This window comes from Ammospiza nelsoni, chromosome 30 (assembly GCF_027579445.1).
Source record: "Ammospiza nelsoni isolate bAmmNel1 chromosome 30, bAmmNel1.pri, whole genome shotgun sequence".
Lineage (NCBI taxonomy): Eukaryota > Metazoa > Chordata > Aves > Passeriformes > Passerellidae > Ammospiza > Ammospiza nelsoni.
The window spans coordinates 3,663,953-3,681,556 of NC_080662.1; the positions used below are offsets into that span (position 1 = coordinate 3,663,953).

Consider the following 17,604-nt stretch of genomic DNA (forward strand, 5'->3'; position numbering starts at 1 on the left):
GTCCCCAGGTGTGGCAGCTCCTTTCCACACCCTGCATGCAGCTGCAAACAGGGTGAAACAAGTGCTGTGTGCCTTATTCCCTTCTTGGCTGACCAAAATAAACCCCTTGGTGGTGCCTCACAGCCCCGTTTTCCTGGGAAACTGAGGCAGGGGGCACCTGGAATGCACTGGGGACAACAGAGGCAGCAGCTGGGGGTCAGTTCCCACTGTTTGTGCTCCAAAGCCCCTTCTGTAAAATGGAACAACACCACTGACCTCCAGGAACATTTCTAAATGTATTTCCATGGAGTAAATCTTGATTTTCAGAGCACCTGATTGTGGATGTGACAGTTAGTCAGAGAGAGAGAGAAGCCAGATAAACCTTCCTAGGAATTGTTCTGGGGAGTTTTGAGAAGGCTGAGAGAAAGAATTGAAACCATTTTGTAGCTGGTGTTTTGAACAGTCGTTTTCTCATTAGATGTTTACCAAAGGGCGTTTTCTTAATTAGCCAGTGGTGCTGGGTGTTGATTAGATGACCAACCAGGTGCCCCTGTATCAGAAGGGTGTATAAAGGAATGGGTTTCTGACAAACTCAGATGAACCTGCTGGAGAGACCCAGAGCCTGTGTGTGCCTCACTGCTGTTCCTGACTCAGGTGACTCCTGATCCTGTGTAAGGCACCTCCTGATCCTGTGTAAGGCACCTCCCCCTGCTGTCAGGCACTGTCAGGTGTAGCCACATTTCTCCTCACAGAGAAAAGCAAGGCACAATTCTTCTCAAGAATATTTCTGGGTTTCACATTCTCTGAACCTCAGAGAAAGGAAAAACAAATCTTATAATTTACTGTGCCTGTGTTTGTGCCAAAGTAGAAGGCAATATGGAGATTGTTTACCCACAGTGATGGTGTTTGGTTCCTTGGCCTGTCAGGGCCAGGTGTGTGTGTGTGTGTGTTTTGGGACTGTGGGCTGACAGTCATGAGATTCTGTGCAGTGTGAGCAGAGCTGAGTGCTCGGCAGATTCAGTTTAGATGTAGTGGAACAGAACATAGAATAATACAGTATATTAGTATAGAATAATATAGTGTAATAAAGTAATTAATTAGCCTTCTGATAAGATGGAGTCCTCCTCATCATTCCTCCCTGCCACAGGGATCCCTGCAAGTACTATAGTCAGGCACTGCCATCACTGCCATTATTGCCAGTCACTGCCATCACTGCCATTATTGCCAGGCACTGCCATCACTGCAGTCACTGCCAATCACTGTAATCACTGCAGCCACTGTCAATCACTGCCAGTCACTGCCATCCCTGCCAATCACTGCCAGTCACTGCCAATCATTTCCATCCCTGCCCTCACTGACCCGTCGGAGCCCGGCCTGGAGGAAGCGCTGTCGGATGAGGTGGACGAGGTGGAGGCCACAGAGGAGGCCACGGAGGTGACCGAGAGCCTCCTGAGGGTGGAGGACATGATGTAGGGCAGCACCATGGAGCCCGAGCGGCTCGGCTTCCTGCCCGTCAGCACCGGGGGCTGCAGGAACAGAGGGAACACTGTGAGCAAGCAGGAGATCGGCAGCAGGGCTGGCTCTGCACTGGGCTGGGCACAGCAGCAGGGCTGGCTCTGCACTGGGCTGGGCACAGCAGCAGGGCTGGCTCTGCACTGGGCTGGGCACAGCAGCAGGGCTGGCTCTGCACTGGGCTGGGCACAGCAGCAGGGCTGGCTCTGCACTGGGCTGGGCACAGCAGCAGGGCTGGCTCTGCACTGGGCTGGGCACAGCAGCAAGGCTGGCTCTGCACTGGGCACAGCAGCAGGGCTGGCTCTGCACTGGGCTGGGCACAGCAGCAGGGCTGGCTCTGCATTGGGGCTGGGCACAGCAGCAGGGCTGGCTCTGCACTGGGCTGGGCACAGCAGCAGGGCTGGCTCTGCACTGGGCACAGCAGCAGGGCTGGCTCTGCATTGGGCTGGGCACAGCAGCAGGGCTGGCTCTGCACTGGGCTGGGCAGGCTGGCCCAGGGCCTGAACCCCGGGAACACAAGGGTTAACACCACCAAGAGCCCTGCACTTGGCCACAACCCTCACCTTGGGGACAGAGCTGCTGGACACAAAAGGACCTGGGGGGACCGATGGACGCAGCTGGACATGAGCCCAGGTGTGCCCAGGTGGCCAAAAAGGCCAAAGGCACCTGGGTGGGATCAGAGTGGGCAGCAGGAGCAGGGCAGGGACTGTCCCCAGGGCAGGGACTGTCCCCAGGGCAATGGGGGAGGCCACACCTCGAGGGCTGTGTCCAGTTCTAGGCCCCCCCAGTTCAGGAAGGACCTGGAGGGGCTGGGGGGGATCCAGGGAAGGGAACGGAGCTGGGAAGGGGCTGGAACCCTGGGAGAGGCTGAGGGAGCTGGGCAGGGGCTCAGCCTGGAGCAAAGGAGGCTCAGGGGGCCCTTGTGGCTCTGCCCAGCTCCTGCCAGGAGGGCACAGGGACAGGAGCAGAGGGAACGGCCTCAGGCTGGGCCAGGGCAGCTCAGGGTGGGCACAGCAGGAATTTCCCCATGGAAAGGGGGCTCAGGGCAGCTCAGGGTGGGCACAGCAGGAATTTCCCCATGGAAAGGGGGCTCAGGGCAGCTCAGGGTGGGCACAGCAGGAATTTCCCCCTGGAAAGGGGGCTCAGGGCAGTTCAGGGTGGGCACAGCAGGAATTTCCCCATGGAAAGGGGGCTCAGGCACTGGAACTGCCCAGGGAGGGTTGGAGTGCCCATCCCTGGAGGGGGCACCTGGAGGTGGCACTCAGAGCTCTGGGCTGGGGACAGGGTGAGCACTGGGCACAGCTGGGACTCCCTGGTCTCAAAGCTCTTTCCCAACCCTGATGATTCTGGGATTCTGTGACACCACCTCACATGCACTCACGGGTGGAAAAGGTGGACTTTGGTTCCTCTGGGGCAAAACATGGAAGAAGCAGGTTCCCTCACCAGAGTTATGACCCCGTACTGCTTCTCCACCTTCCTCCTGAGCTCCCTGAAGCAGGCTGTGAGCCTCTCGTGCAGCGGCTTCAGCTGCTCCGTCAGCTTCTCGCCGTGGATCCGGATCCCCTCTGCCAGGAGAGGCATCTGAGGCAGGGAGGCAGGAGCAGAATGAGCTGCAGGAGCACAAACCAGCCCTCCTGCTCCCCAGAGGCTGAGTTCAGCAGCCCAGATTAAATTAAAGGATTTAAATTAATGTGTTTTGTGTTTGCAGAGGGGGAGATAAACACAGCAAGGGAGCTGAGCTGCTGCCAGTGAGGGACCTTCAGTGCTGCAGCTCCAGGTGTTGAACAAACACCAACATTTTCCCCAGGCTGGATGGGATTTGGAGCAGCATTTGGAGCAGATTTGGAGCAGCCTGGGATGGTGGGAGGTGTCCCTGCCCATGGCAGGATGGGCTTTAAGGTCCCTGCCCACACAAAGCACTCCAGGATTCCTTGTTCCCCATTCCCTCACTCCACCAGTGCCTCCACCTCTCCCAATTCCATACCTGTATTGCAATTTGTTGCTTGAGCAACTCAATTTTGTCTTGATCTTCAGGATGTTCTTGGAGATATTTCTCTGTGAAGAAGGCCTGGAAGCACAGGGAGAAGGTGACACAGGTGACACACACACTTCCTCCTCATGCAGCTCTGAGGGGAAGATCCTTTAAGAGCAATTCACTGCCATTATTCCTCATATTAAACCCAAATTATGCTGGCACCAAGCTGAGGGACAAAGAACCAAGGTTATTTGTTAGGAACAGAGAACAAGCCTCACTTTTAATTTTAAAAAAGTAATGTTTTTTTCTAGTGAGACACATGGAAAAACAGTTACTGCATCAGACAGGTTGTGCTCAGTCCTGATCCCCTTCTCACAAACCAGCACTGATTTGAATAATTGAGCTTCCATCACTTCTACTTCTCACTTAAATGGGAGTGACAGGCCCAAAACCTCAAGTTGTGACTTCAAAAAGCCTCTTTCTTTCCCAGCAGCCAGTGCCCCAGAGCACAGCTGCCCCAAGGAGAGCACAGCACCTCCTGCTGCAATTTCCTTATTTCAGCCCCCAAATCCCTCGTTTTCACCTGGGGCTGGTTACAAAGATTCAGCAGAAATAAAGACCATGCTGGGATTTGGGCTCCCAGCTCCCTTCAACAAAGCACCTTTAGTCTCCACCTCTCCTGGGTTTACCTTTAATCAGCACAAGCTGCTCTTGGTTTGAAGTTGAACAAACACAAATCCACTTTCCTGGACTGAAAACTGAAATTTGTGCCAATTCCCATGATGTATCCCATTAAAACGGATCCCAGTTCCTGCTCAGAATATTTTTTTTTTCCTAGATAAACCCCCTAATAAGTTTTTCATTTGTTTCTCTGAGCTACTTCAGCCTCTGAATGTATTTTTTTTTTTACTTCTGTTAGACTGGACTGTGGTACAGGTTTGTAGGGCTGGGGGTTTGATCCTGAACAGGATGGAGGTGAGCCTGGGAAAGGGCTGCTGGGTTGGTCCCAGAGGATTTTCCTTGAAAGTGCTTAATTATTGCAAGAGGAAAGATGTTTAAAACCCCCAACTTTGGGTTTGGCTATAATGAAACAATTAAAACTCAGATTTTAGCCGCCCACAAAAGCCAAATGTTCTGCACTGAGCTGCAGCTGAAATAGGAAAATATGAACCAGAAATGAGTATTTCCAGATGTGGCTGCAGAGATTTTGTGTTTTCTAGTTTTAACTGCTTTCCCACTGCTGTAATTCTAAACTTGATGTCAACCTCAAATCATAAAATGGGAGGGTTCAGGGCCAAATTCAGGCCTGGCAAAGCACCCAAACTCCTCTGGAATCAGCAGAGTCAGACCCAGATCAATCAGCCCCTCTCCCAATTAACGTGTGCACCTCATTTCATGGGGCTGGGACACAGCTGAGGAGAATTAAATGTGTTTTACCACATCCCACCCCCTTTGTGGAAACAAGCAGTGCATTCTGTGCTGGGCATTTCATCATTAGGTGGAGGGAATCAACAGCTTAAGTTAAACATCACAAAAAAGAACAACCTACACTGCTCAAGTGAAGTCAGCTGAGTAAACCTGCACAGGAAATGCTGCTTTTTTCCTGAGTCATTTGCTCTGTTGCAAGACTCCAAAGACACAGAGGCTGCTGGCAAGAGAAAGCCTCTTCAGCCTTCTCATTCCCCATTAATCCAGGGCAGAAAGGGCAGGTCTGGGCTTTTCTCTGCTACCTGAGCACCTCTGTGCCCCACAGGGCAGGAGCAGGCTCTCATCCCACTGCAAAGGAGGCCCAGAAGAGCTGGACCCTGCCCTGAGGGCACTAAAGCTGAGCATTTCCACCCTGCAGTCAGTGCAAAGCTCTGCTCTTTGTGCTCCTGTCTGAGCTCTGCACACACAGAGCCCCACACAGGGGCTGGGACAGCTGGAGATGGAACAGCACCTGCCAGGTCCTTGCACACTGCAGGGGCCCAGGGGCAGCTCCCAGAGTCTGCAGAGCTTGGGCTGGAAGGGACTTCAGGGATCAGGGCCCTGCCCAGCCTGGCCTTGGGCACTGCCAGGGATCCAGGGCCAGCCCCAGCTGCTCTGGGAATTCCATCCCAGGGAACAATTCCTGCCCAACATCCCATCCATCCCTGCCCTCTGGCAGTGGGAGCCATTCCCTGTGTACTGTCCCCCCATCCTTGTCCCCAGTCCCTCTCCAGGGAATTCTGAAAGGATTTGTGTGGGAAGGGACCTTAAAAGTCACCCAGTGCCACCCCTGCCATGGCAGGGACAGCTCCCACTGTCCCAGGGGGCTCCAGCCTGGCCTTGGGCACTGCCAGGGATCCAGGGGCAGCCACAGCTCCCTGGGAATTCCATCCCAGCCCCTCCTCACCCTCACAGCCAGGAATTCCCAATTCCCAGTATCCCATCCATCCCTGCCCTCTGGCAGTGGGAGCCATTCCCTGTGTCCTGTCCCTCCATCCTTGTCCCCAGCCCCTCTCCAGCTCTCCTGGAGCCCCTTCAGGAGCTCTCTCTGGAGCTTTCCCTGCTCCAGGTGAGCACCCCCAGGTGTCCCAGCCCTGCAGAGGGGCTCCATGGATGTGGCAGGACCTTCTCATAGTTGGTGTAGCCCCCCATGACAGCGGGGTCCACGATGCCACTGAGCAGCATGGACAGGGGGTGCACGGGCAGGCTGCGGTCCCAGCCCTGCTGCTGCACCACGTTGGTGATCCTCTCATTGGTCAGCTCCATGGTTTCTATGGCATTCTCCAGGGGGCTGATCTCCTCCTGAGGGACAGAGGAAACAGAATGAACTTGCTTTAGAGCCACACAATAAACCTTTCAAACCTTCATGCAGTTTTTAGGGAGAAATTCCTCTCTGTGAGGGTGGGGAGGAGCTGGGAGGGAATTCCGAGGAAGGAATTCCCAGGGAGCTGTGGCTGCCCCAGGATCCCTGGAAGTGTCCAAGGAGCAGCCTGGGACAGTGGGAGGTGTCCCTGCCATGGCAGGGGGTGACACTGGATGATTTGAAGTAAATCCTAACCCAGACCATCCTGGGATTCCATGCTCTGTGATTCATTTCTCTCCCCTGAGTAAGCAACTAAATAATTTGCTTTTATGTGTGCCACATCCAGCAGTGGAAGAAGTGGCACTCCCAAGTGCTCAAGGCTTTATTCCATGAGGGACTGAGGAGGAGGAGATGCAGCCCCCATGGAGAACTCACCGTTGTGACCTGTTTGACCTCAAACCACTTGAGGATGCCTGGAAAGGAATAAGCTGTCGTGTAGGTTGTCCTCTCTATCCACATGTTCTGGGTAGAGAAGGAAAAAAAAGATATCTGAGGTGTAAGGCAAATATTGGCCTTGATACTGAACTCCTGCGTGGAGTGAGGCTTCCAGAAGGAGCTGGCAGAGCTCCACAGCCATTACCAGCTCCCTACAGCCATGGCCATGGCCCCACAGCCATGCCCACCTCCCCACAGCCATGCCCACCTCCCCACAGCCATCCCCACCTCCTCACAGCCATGCCCACATGCACACCTCCCCACAGCCATTCCAACCTCCCTACAGCCATGCCCACCTCCCCACAGCCATTCCCAGCTCCCCACAGCCATTCCCAGCTCCCCACAGCCATTCCCACATCCCCACCTCCCCTCAGCCATCCCCACCTTCCTACAGCCATGGCCATTCCAACCTCCTCACAGCTATTCCCACCTCCCCACGGCCATTCCTACCTCACCCTACAGCCATACCCACATCCCCACAGCCACTCCCATCTCCCCAGGCTATGGCCACATTTCCACCTCCCCACGGCCATGCCCACCTCTCCCCACAGCCATGGCCACCTCCTCACGGCCATGGCCATCTCCCCACGGCCATTCCCAGCTCCTCAGAGCCATGCCCACCTCCCCTCAGCCATGGCTACCTCCCTACAGCCATGCCCACATTCCTACCTCCCTACAGCCATGCCCATCTCCCCACAGCCATGCCCACCTCCCCTCAGCCATGCCCACATTCCCACCTCCCCTCAGCCATCCCCGCCTCCCCTCACTGGGACAGAGCCCCACGCTGGGCTCTGCTGAGCCTGGGTGCTCACAGCACCAATTTATGGATTCTGAGGATGCTGAATGCCCAAACTCCAGCTGTGGAGCCCCTTGACATCTCCCCCAGCTTCACAATGCCCTTTGTGTCTCCTGCTTTTTCATTCCCAACCTCTCTGGCCACAGGGAGAGGGAAAAGGTGACAGTTTGGTCCAAATGCCACCAAGAAACCAAACCAAAGGCAAAGGACTCACAGCAAACTCATTGTCTGGGTCCTTCTCTCCTTTCCTGACAGGTCTGGAGTGAGTGAACTGCTGCACCTCGTTGGCTCTGTAGTAGCTGGGAAGAAGCAGAGTAAAAAGGTGATTTCCTCACTCCCATCCTCCTCACTCAAATGTTCAAGTGTTTCCTCACACTTTGTGGGGAGGAATTTACACAATTGACACAAAATACCAAGGCACAGCACCTTGTGCCCAAGTTAGTGGGGAAAACACACACAAAATATTGAGGGAAAAGAAAAATAAATTACTTTAAGATCTGTTCAGGAACAGGTTTGTCTTTGTAGTTAGGTGGCAGGTTCATCACAGGTTTCACAGTGAAGCACTGCACATCTGAGCAGCTCTGGTTAAGGATGAAAAACCAGGAACCCTTTTGGGAAAACAGCAGAGGGAGAGAAAAACCCTGTTTCCATTGTCAGACTTTTCCACAAATCCCTGTGCTCTCATTAAGGACTTTTCTTCAAACCTGACTAATTCATCACAAATCACAGGCGTTATCTTGCATCTTGCTGTTTGTAGGTTCCTTGTGAATTAAAAACCCAAAAGGAAAAAGACTTTACAAATAATAATCCCAGAATGGTTTGGGTTAGAAAGGACCTTGAGATTCATGCAGTGCCACCCCTGCCATGGACAGGGCCACCTCCCACTGCCCCAGGGTGCTCCAGCCTGGCCTTGGACACTTCCAGGTGCTGAAATTCCCTGAAAATGCTTGGGGGTCCTTGGCACCACTGATTTCTCCTTTGGGAGACAAGAAGAGGGCAGCAGGGCTCTGCAGAGGTTCTGTGGCTGCATCTGGCCCTTCTCTCACCCCACAGTTATTTATCAGAGGCTGCTGCTCCTTCCCTCCCACCTTTTAGATTCATGAAGCCAACTGAACAAAGGAATGGCTTCACACTCAGCTTTTGTACCTGGGAATAATGACAGACATTAAAGAGATGTTAGTAATTGTATCCCCAAGCACAACAGCCTATCGTGTTCCTCTAAAATTCTGCTTTGAGGACTGTGCTGGGGCTTTACAGGAGCAAAAAGCTGGCTGGAAAAGCAAGGCTTAGCCAACCTGGCCCCATGAGGAGATGGCTTCTGTGAATCCCTGCTGTCTGAAGTGGCAGTGTATAGGAATGTGCTCCTTGTTGACAGAGTGACAAAATTATCTTTTGTTCCTTTAAAATGGAAATAAGCCTAAAAATTTCTCTTCTCAGTTAGCCAAAAAGACACTTCACAGGACTTGGGGGACTTCACCTCAAACTTAAGGATAGCCAATTGGAAAAGAGCTAAAAAGTCCCACCTAAGCAATTTACTAGAAAAAAAAAGAGAACAAAGGAACTAATCACTTTTGTGAGGTGTTTTACCAGGGGCAAGAACCTCTTGCACCTGGCTCGGTTTTTCTCTATAAAGAGTTTGTTATTTTGCATTTTATTAAAACCTTTTTGTTTCCAACACTGCCACAGAAGCCATCCTGCTGACTTGATGCCTTCTGAGGCAGCTGAGCTATCCTGGGTGTGAAACAGATCTCCAGGAGCTTCTGAGACCTGGCTGGAGGAGACCCAGATTCCAGCAGTGTTCCAGTGGGGGGTTAAGGCAACCCCACACATCCTTCAACCCACTGAGGCAGCTCTGAAGGGCATTCTGAGAGGCAGAGCAAAGCCACCCTGCCTGGGTGAGGAGCCACAGGCAGAGCTGAGCCCAGGAGCACAGAGCCAGGCTGGCTGAGGCTCTGAGCCCAGCTGGTGAGCTGTGTGTCCCAGCAGAGCCCCTGAGCCCAGAGCTTCAAACAGCTCCAGTCTGAGGAGGTAAAATGGCCCTGAATTTTAAATAACAGGAATATTCTCAGCCTTGCTGACCCTGGATCTGAGTCACTCCTGTCCTCCACACAGATCCAGCAGTGCTCAGCAGCTGGAATAAGAAGCACCTTTGCACTTGAATTCTGTGTGGGACAAACTCTCCCTGACCACTGAAATAATCCCTGTCCTGAAAATTTGGCTGATTGAGGCTGAAAAGCAATGGGATAAATTCTTTACAGGCTGAACATTTCCTAACAGCAACAATCACATTGGGAGCACAAACACAAAAGGTGAATTCTGCTTAAATCCATAGAGCTGTGTGTCCCAGCAGAGCTCCTGAGCCTGCCCTGAGCCCTGCTCAGCTCCCTGGGCTGCTCTGGGCTGCAGTGAACCCTGAGGCTCAGCACAGCTCACCTGGGGGCCCCAGCACATCCCTACCAAAAGAAGAACAAGGTGTTTTGTCATAAAAGAGCAAAAACAGCCTAAAGAAATAAAAAAGAGCCTGAGGCAAAGGAGGTTAAAGGAGCCTGAAAGCAAAAGCAGCCCCAGGAGCAGCAAGGTCTGCCTAAGACAACAGAGATCTGGGCACTGCTGGTGTCAGGAGGTGTTTGTGGGAGTGCAGGGAGATCTGTCCCACATCCAAGCCCTGCAGCTGCTCCCTTCATCCCAGGGCTGTGCCAGAGCCCCGGAACCCAACACCCCCAAACCCTGGGGATGGCTCAGATCTGCCTCCAAACTCTGCAGCTCGGCTTCATCCCCAGCCAGGAACATCAGCACAAACACAAACAGATGCAGAGGAAGCAGCTGAAACAAAGCAGCAACAGAAGACGCATTTTTGATACCAAGTTTGATCTTGAATGGATTTGAATTTCCTCTGTGGATTCAGTGCTTGGCAGGAGGATTGCACAGGAAGCATCTGCTGTCACTGCCTGGCCTGGGCCTCTGTGCACAGGGTTTGAGGGCCAAAATGGACCTTCAGATTCTCCAGCCTGGCCTGCTGAGCACAGGCTGGAAGCCCAGGATTTGGTTTTCCTGGCGTGCATCCTCCAGGAGCACTGACTGAAGTCACTGGCAGCAATCTGGAGCATCTCCACTGGCTCACACTCCCAATTCAGAGCATCTTGAGCCTGGTGGGGAGCTTGGGACACAGCCTGAAGTCCCACCAGCAAGGGGAAAAATAAGAATTAAAAATAGTAAGGGCTCTGCCCCCAAAAACTTTTAGTGTCATAATCCCTTCACACTTCTTACAAAGGGGAAAAACACACAAACCCCAGCACTTCATAAATGCTAATGGACTGCAAGGAAGAAGGGAGTACCCTCACTTTTCACATCCTGCATTTCCCCCATCTTTCACCCAGAAATACCCAACCGGTCCCCCCATGGCAGAGCAGCCAGCAGCCCCTGAGTGAAACACAGGAAACCCTCCCTGCAGTGTGCTCCTCACCCTGACAGCAACTTGTTTGTTAAACCCACCCTTACAGCTCTGGATAGCCCCATTTTCACATTTTTATGCCCAGTGTCTGCCCTCACATCCCCAGGAGCAGGAACCCCCTCATTCCCATCACTGCTGGAGGGAACAGGGAGCTCTGGGGGTGCCAAGATGCCCCAAACCCAAAAGATACACTGTTTGGGGGAAGCCTTGATCTCCTCTGCTGGAGGGGCTGTGCTGGTCATCTTCTCAGCATTGGGGAACTGGGTCAGCAGCTTCAGGTTGAAATCCTCCCTGCGCTCGTACTCCTTGCCACGGTAGATGAAAATCTTGTTCTGGGGGCAGGAGGAGAAAAAGGGAATTAAAATTCAGCAAAGCAGAGGGACAGAGCTCCCCAAACCCCCCCAGAGCTGGTTTACGGGAAGGGAAGATCCCAGCTAGACAGAAGAGGTGAGGGAAGGAACACAGGTTGAAATGAGTGTGAGTGTTCACAGGGGTTTTGGGATGAGGGAAGAGATGTGGATCTGACTCCATGTTTCAGAAGGCTTGATTTATTATTTTATGATATATATTATATTAAAACTATACTAAAATAACAGAAGAAAGGATTTCATCAGAAGGCTGGCTTAGAATAGAATAGGAAGGAATGATAACAAAGGCAGCTGTCTCAGACTCTCTGTCTGAGCTAGCTGGGCTGTGACTGGCTATTAATTAGAAACATCTAACATGGGCTAATCAAAGATCCACCTGGTGCACCCCACAGCAGCAGATAACCATTGTTTACATTTTGTTCCTGAGGCCTCTCAGGAGGAAAAATCTTAAGGAAAACATTTTTCCTTAAGGAGGAAAAATCCTCCTGTTGCATTCCACAGCAGCAGATAACCATTGTTTACATTTTGTTCCTGAGGCCTCTCAGCTTCTCAGGAGATAAAATCTTAAGGAAAAGATTTTTCATAAAAGATGTCTGTGACAAATGAGGGCACAGCAGCTCCTGGGAGCCAGGCCTGGCAGTGGGAACCTCAGATTTGTCTAAAAAAATCCATTGCTGCACAGAGAATAATCAAACAGGGCTGGAAAGGAGCTTTTAAAGCCACCTGCAATGAGAGCAGGGACACCCTCAAACAGGTGGGGCTGTCCACACAAACACATCCCAGAGTCACTGCCCTGCTCACACCTCCCAGCACTCCCAGCTTCAGCACAGGGATCTCAGCCAGGAGCTGATTTTTGTAACAGAATAAATGTGCCAGGAAATTCTTCATTACAGGGCCCTGCTGTGAGTTCCCTGAGGGATGTCCCTGGGCACAGGTGGCAGTTTCACCTCAGCCTCATTCCTGGCCATCACCCCCCACAATGTCACCCCTGGCAGGTCTGTCCCACACACCCACACCAGAGCATGGCCAGTCATTGTCACCTGGCAGTGGTTTCAGGAGGGGAGGGATGCCCAAACATGGCCTGGAGTTGAAAGCCCTCCATGCCATCTCCTCACACACAGTTCTAAATTCACATTCTTCTCTTTTTTTGAGCTTGGCTTCACTTCCTCCTTTCCAGAGCTTCAAACAGCTCCAGTCTGAGGAGGTAAAATGGCCCTGAATTTTAAATAACAGGAATATTCTCAGCCTTGCTGACCCTGGATCTGAGTCACTCCTGTCCTCCACACAGATCCAGCAGTGCTCAGCAGCTGGAATAAGAAGCACCTTTGCATTTGAATTCTTCTGTGTGGGACAAACTCTCCCTGATCACTGAAATAATCCCTGTCCTGAAAATCTGGCTGATTGAGGCTGAAAAGCAATGGGATAAATTCTTTACAGGCTGAACATTTCCTAACAGCAACAATCACAATGGGAGCACAAACACAAAAGGTGAATTCTGCTTAAATCCATAGAAGAACTTATCAATCAACTAAAAAACCTACTGTAACACCCAGACCCCACTTGAGCTGGTAACACACAAAATTTCATCTCTGACTTGACTCTTTTTAGACACTCCTGGGATTTAGAGCTGTCAGTGCCACTGAAAGGAAAAGGAGTTTGGCACCCAATTTTCGTGGGAGCTCTGCAGAAGTTGTGACCTTCAGGGTCTCCAGCAGTGCAGAAGTTGAGTGGAGAAGGATCCTTACCCTGAGGAAAGAGGGAAAACCCTGTCCATAGTAGCCAACAGCAAAGTACTCAGGCTGAGGTCTCATGGCCTTCATGATGTTCTCATAAAAAGTGGCTCTTTTTTTCTGGAAAAGAAAACAACAGCACACTTTCACTTTGGAATGCTGCAGGACACATTCCCAGGGACAATTCCTGATCTCTGCCCTCAGAACACACTCCACAACTGCTTTTTGATGCAGTCTCTCATCCTTATCCATTTACTTGATTAAATATTTGCTTTGTCTGGGCCAGAACCAACTTCATTTCCTGCTCTGCAGACATGAGAACAATGCCATGGCTTTAGGATTCCAGAAGGAAATTTGAAATCCTTCACTGTGGGAAAACAAATGAAATACAAATATATTCTGCAAGGGAGAAGACACAAATGGTGACAAATGTCAGAGAACTGGCAGAAATAAAACTGGGCAGATGATTCTGCTGTGAAAGAACATAAAGACCATCTGGTTCCATCCTTAACCACTAGAAAGCAGAATTCTGAGCCAAGAGAATGCTCTAGCTCTGTGTTCATGCCCAGCACTTTCACCACAGAAATAACAAGGTGATGAGATTTATGGAGCCTGAAAATACACTCTGCTTGTTACTTCATTTGCTTAAGACCAAGAATTCTAAACATCTGCACATGGTATTATCATGCTAATTAGGAGGTGAAAAGACACTATGCAAATATTTATTCTACTACTAACCTTTACAAAGCCATGGGGTTAAGTTGGTTTGTTTGTCTTTAACATACATTTATTTTAGGCTTATCCTGCTTGAACAGTATTAAGTGAAGCAGTCAGCAGCCTGCTGGATAAAAAAGGGAGGGAAAAGCCTCACCAGGAGATTGCCAAGTCCCTCGTAGTCAAAGACCTTGTTCTCATACATGTCAGCCAGCTCCTTGCTCAGCTGAATGGCTTTTTCCCACATCTCCACGAGGGGGAGGACGGGCAGCAGGGGGAAGGGCACAAGCAACATGAAAGACTCAGTTAAAATCCTTCATTAGCAAAGATAGGTAAACAAAAATGCAGCTGATTTTCATTCAGGCACTACTTTCATGCTCTGCCAGGTTTCCCTCAGACTCCTCTGTGCATTTTTGGTTTTGCAGGGGTTATTACAGTCATACAGATCTTGTGATCTGGAGATCTGAGAGTGATTTACAAAGCCAGGTCTCCACTGAGATCCTGACAGGACAAACTGGGAGGAGGAAGGACAGGTCTGAACAGCAGAGAGAGAGCCATGGGGGTCTCCTCCTCCTGCAGCACTGGGACAGGGGCTCCTGGGGTTTGTCTCATCATGGGATCATGGAATGTGGGTGGAAAGGGACCTCAAAGCCCAGTGCCACCCCTGCCAGGGCAGGGACACCTCCACTGTCCCAGGGGGCTCCAGCCTGGCCTTGGGCACAGCCAGGGATCCAGGGGAGCCACAGCTCCCTGGGAATTCCATCCCAGCCCCTCCCAGGGAGGAATTCAGTCCCAAATTCCATCTAAATTCCCTTATTTCAGCTCAAAGCCTTTCAGTCCTGGCAGAACCCTCTCTCCAAGGTGCAGCAGCCAGGGAACCTCTCTCCCTGCAAGCCCAAAACCTGACAGGAACCCTCCCAGGGGAAGGAAGGGGAACACCTGCCCTGCTGCCATCCACCCAGAACCTTGAACAGCTTCACCCTCCAGACCTCTTTGGCCAACACAGAAATAGGGTTTAAATGTCTCCAGAGAAGCAGGTGCCCTGCTGATGGCAGTGTTGGGGGACTGATGGCAGTCCCAAAACCCCAGCCTGGTGTGGAACCACATCTGCTTTTACCTTTTAACCAACCCCAGCCTGCCCCAAGCACTGAGGCAAGAACTGACCAGTAAGGAAATCCTAAATCCACACCAAAGGGAATCTGCCAGGGCAGGGTTTGCTGCAGGATCAGGGTGAACACTCACCTTGCCCCTATCAAAGAAGGAGATGATCTCCTGGTAGAGTTTCTCCTTGAGCTCCTGCTGGGAGTACACACAGAAGGAGTCCCTCTGCAGCAGGTGAGGGGCACAGGGCTTCTCTGACCACTGGGACAGGAAAAAAGGCAAAGCTGAAACAACTGCAACACTTCCAGAGAAATCCTGACAGGCTGACTCAAAACAAACCCCTCAGGGAGGCAAAGGAAGTTTGGCAGGGACATAAACCTGAGACATTCTCTCCCAGCTCACTGCAGTAGGAGGATGTTAATAATGATGCTAATCATGATTTTTCTTTCATTATTATTTAATTAAATAACTTATTTTTATTTTACATATATTCTTATATTAATATAATTATATACAAATATAATATATAATATATTATATATTATATATAATAATTATTATATTATATTATATGTAAAATATAGTAATATATATTTATAGTTATATATAAATATAAATATATATAATTAATATATATTTTATAATATACAATTATTATTTATGCATATAATATATGATTATTTATAACAATATATCATTATATATATAACTATATAATTTTATATATATCATAGTAATAATTTTATATATATCATATTCCATTGCTGTGTAATCTGCAAGCTTGTGAAGCCCCTCAATGACCACTGGTACATACACGATTGAAAGTCCCATTAAAACCAGAAACAAAGTGCTTTGGTTGTTCTGAGCAGTTTGTGCCTCACCAAACCCCAAGTTTTGCTGTGGAATCTGTAAGATTGTGAAGCCCTCAATGACCACTGGTACCTACATGATTCAAAGTCCCATTAAATCAGAAAACAAAGTGCTTTGGTTGCTCTGAGCAGTCTGTGCCTCACCAAACCCCAAGCCTGGCATACCTGGAGCAGCTCAGCGTGCAGGAGCAGGGTGTAGGCAGCCTCTGTGAAGTTCTCACAGTCTGTGTGCAGGTCCCTGAGCTTGTACAGATACCTGGGCAAAGCAAAACAAACAATTCCCTGCTGTGAAGGACTCCTGTGTCCAAGGGAGCTGCGGGGGAACAAAGGCTCGTGCAGGAACAGCCTACCTGATGTAAATGTCCTCTCGCTTTTTCTCCTTGTAGAAATTCTGCCAACAAGAGAAAAGTCAAACACTGGCAATGCAGAGCAGCCCAGATTTGCAGAATCATCTCCACACAAGTAACCTGAGCAGCAGTTTTAGACATTTCAGGGATATTTGCTCATTCTGGCTGCTCAGCCCTGAGACCATCCCTTCATACCAGAGGGGCACCAGCACCTCCAAAAGGGGACAAATCAGAGAAATCACTTGTCTGAAGGGACACAGGCTCTTTGCAGGGGAGCAGGGATCCCAGCCATCAGCCAGGCACCTCCTCTGCCTGTGCTCCAGGGCTCCAGACTGGGAGGATCAGCCAAGGCCTTGATTCTGGACTGTCCATCTTTCTGCGATTATGGCTCCAGAGCCTGACTTGAGCACAACATTAACCAAAAATGGCATGAGGAATTCATTAAAATCCTACCCTAGATTAAAAATAATTCCAGGGGGGTCTAGAAAAGCCCAGGGGAGGTGCCCAAAGCCCAGGGGATGAGCCTCCAAGCCCGGGGGAGGCACCCAAAGCTCGGGGAGGCATCCCCAGCACAGGTGATGAGTCCCTTGCCCAGGGGAGGTGTCCCTAGTCCAGGGAAGCTGTCTCCAGCCTGGGTAGGGATCCCCAGCCCAGGGAGGTGTTCCCAGCCCAGAGGAGGCATCCCCAGCCCAGAGGAGGTGTCTCCAGCCCAGAGGAGGCGTCCCCAGCCCAGAGGAGGCGTCCCCAGCCCAGAGGAGGTGTCCCCAGCCCAGAGGAGGTGTCCCCAGCCCAGAGGAGGTGTCTCCAGCCCAGAGGAGGTGTCCCCAGCCCAGAGGAGGTGTCTCCAGCCCAGAGGAGGTGTCTCCAGCTCAGGAAACCTGTCCCCAGCCCAGGGTAGGTGCCCAAAGCCCAGGGGACAGGTCCCCAGCCTGGGAGAGGGGTTTCCAGCCCAGGGAGGTGTTCCAAGCCCAGGTGATGTTCCCAAAGCCCAGGGGAGAGGTCCCCAGCCTGGGAGAGGGGTCCAAGGGACACGTCCCCAGCCCAGGTGATGAGTGCCAGGGCCATGTCCCCAGCCGTACCAGCACGTTGACGGTGCAGCTCATGCGGTTCTCCTTGCTCTCGTCGTGCATGATGGTCCTGTAGTCCAGCAGGTTCTCCAGGAGGCTGCTGACCAGCAGGGCAAACACCTCTCCTGGGGCTGCCAGGTACTTGTGCTTCCTGCAGTGCTCCAGCAGCCTGCAGGACAGCAGGACACTCAGCTGGGCCTCCCAGCACTGGGAAATGGCATTTTGGGGTGAATTACCCAAATCTGAGTGTGAATTACCCAATTTCCCTGGATGGACACTCAGTGCTGGACACCCACACCTGAGACAGCCAACTCAGGCAGGGCAGGACAGCACTTGATGGTCAAAAAAAATGAAGCTTTGTTGCTAAAAGCTCCAATTTTGCTTTAATTGAGTCTTTGAATCCTTTGAAGTTAAGTATCTGTTCTGTATC

General features: G+C 51.2%; 1 protein-coding gene across 1 annotated transcript in view; it reads right to left on the reverse strand.

The window, feature by feature from the left end:
- DOCK5 (dedicator of cytokinesis 5) overlaps positions 1-17,604 on the reverse strand; it is a 79,379-nt gene that overhangs the window by 540 nt on the left and 61,235 nt on the right. Inside the window, exons 35-48 of the mRNA XM_059490684.1 lie at positions 17,187-17,343; positions 16,111-16,151; positions 15,926-16,016; positions 15,033-15,152; positions 13,948-14,037; positions 13,092-13,196; positions 11,169-11,310; positions 8,017-8,098; positions 7,742-7,826; positions 6,672-6,758; positions 6,059-6,235; positions 3,476-3,559; positions 2,935-3,072; positions 1,339-1,505 (exon numbers count right to left, since the gene is read on the reverse strand). Coding sequence (XP_059346667.1) covers positions 1,339-1,505; positions 2,935-3,072; positions 3,476-3,559; positions 6,059-6,235; positions 6,672-6,758; positions 7,742-7,826; positions 8,017-8,098; positions 11,169-11,310; positions 13,092-13,196; positions 13,948-14,037; positions 15,033-15,152; positions 15,926-16,016; positions 16,111-16,151; positions 17,187-17,343 — 1,566 coding nt within the window. The remainder of the gene's footprint in view (positions 1-1,338; positions 1,506-2,934; positions 3,073-3,475; positions 3,560-6,058; positions 6,236-6,671; positions 6,759-7,741; positions 7,827-8,016; positions 8,099-11,168; positions 11,311-13,091; positions 13,197-13,947; positions 14,038-15,032; positions 15,153-15,925; positions 16,017-16,110; positions 16,152-17,186; positions 17,344-17,604) is intronic.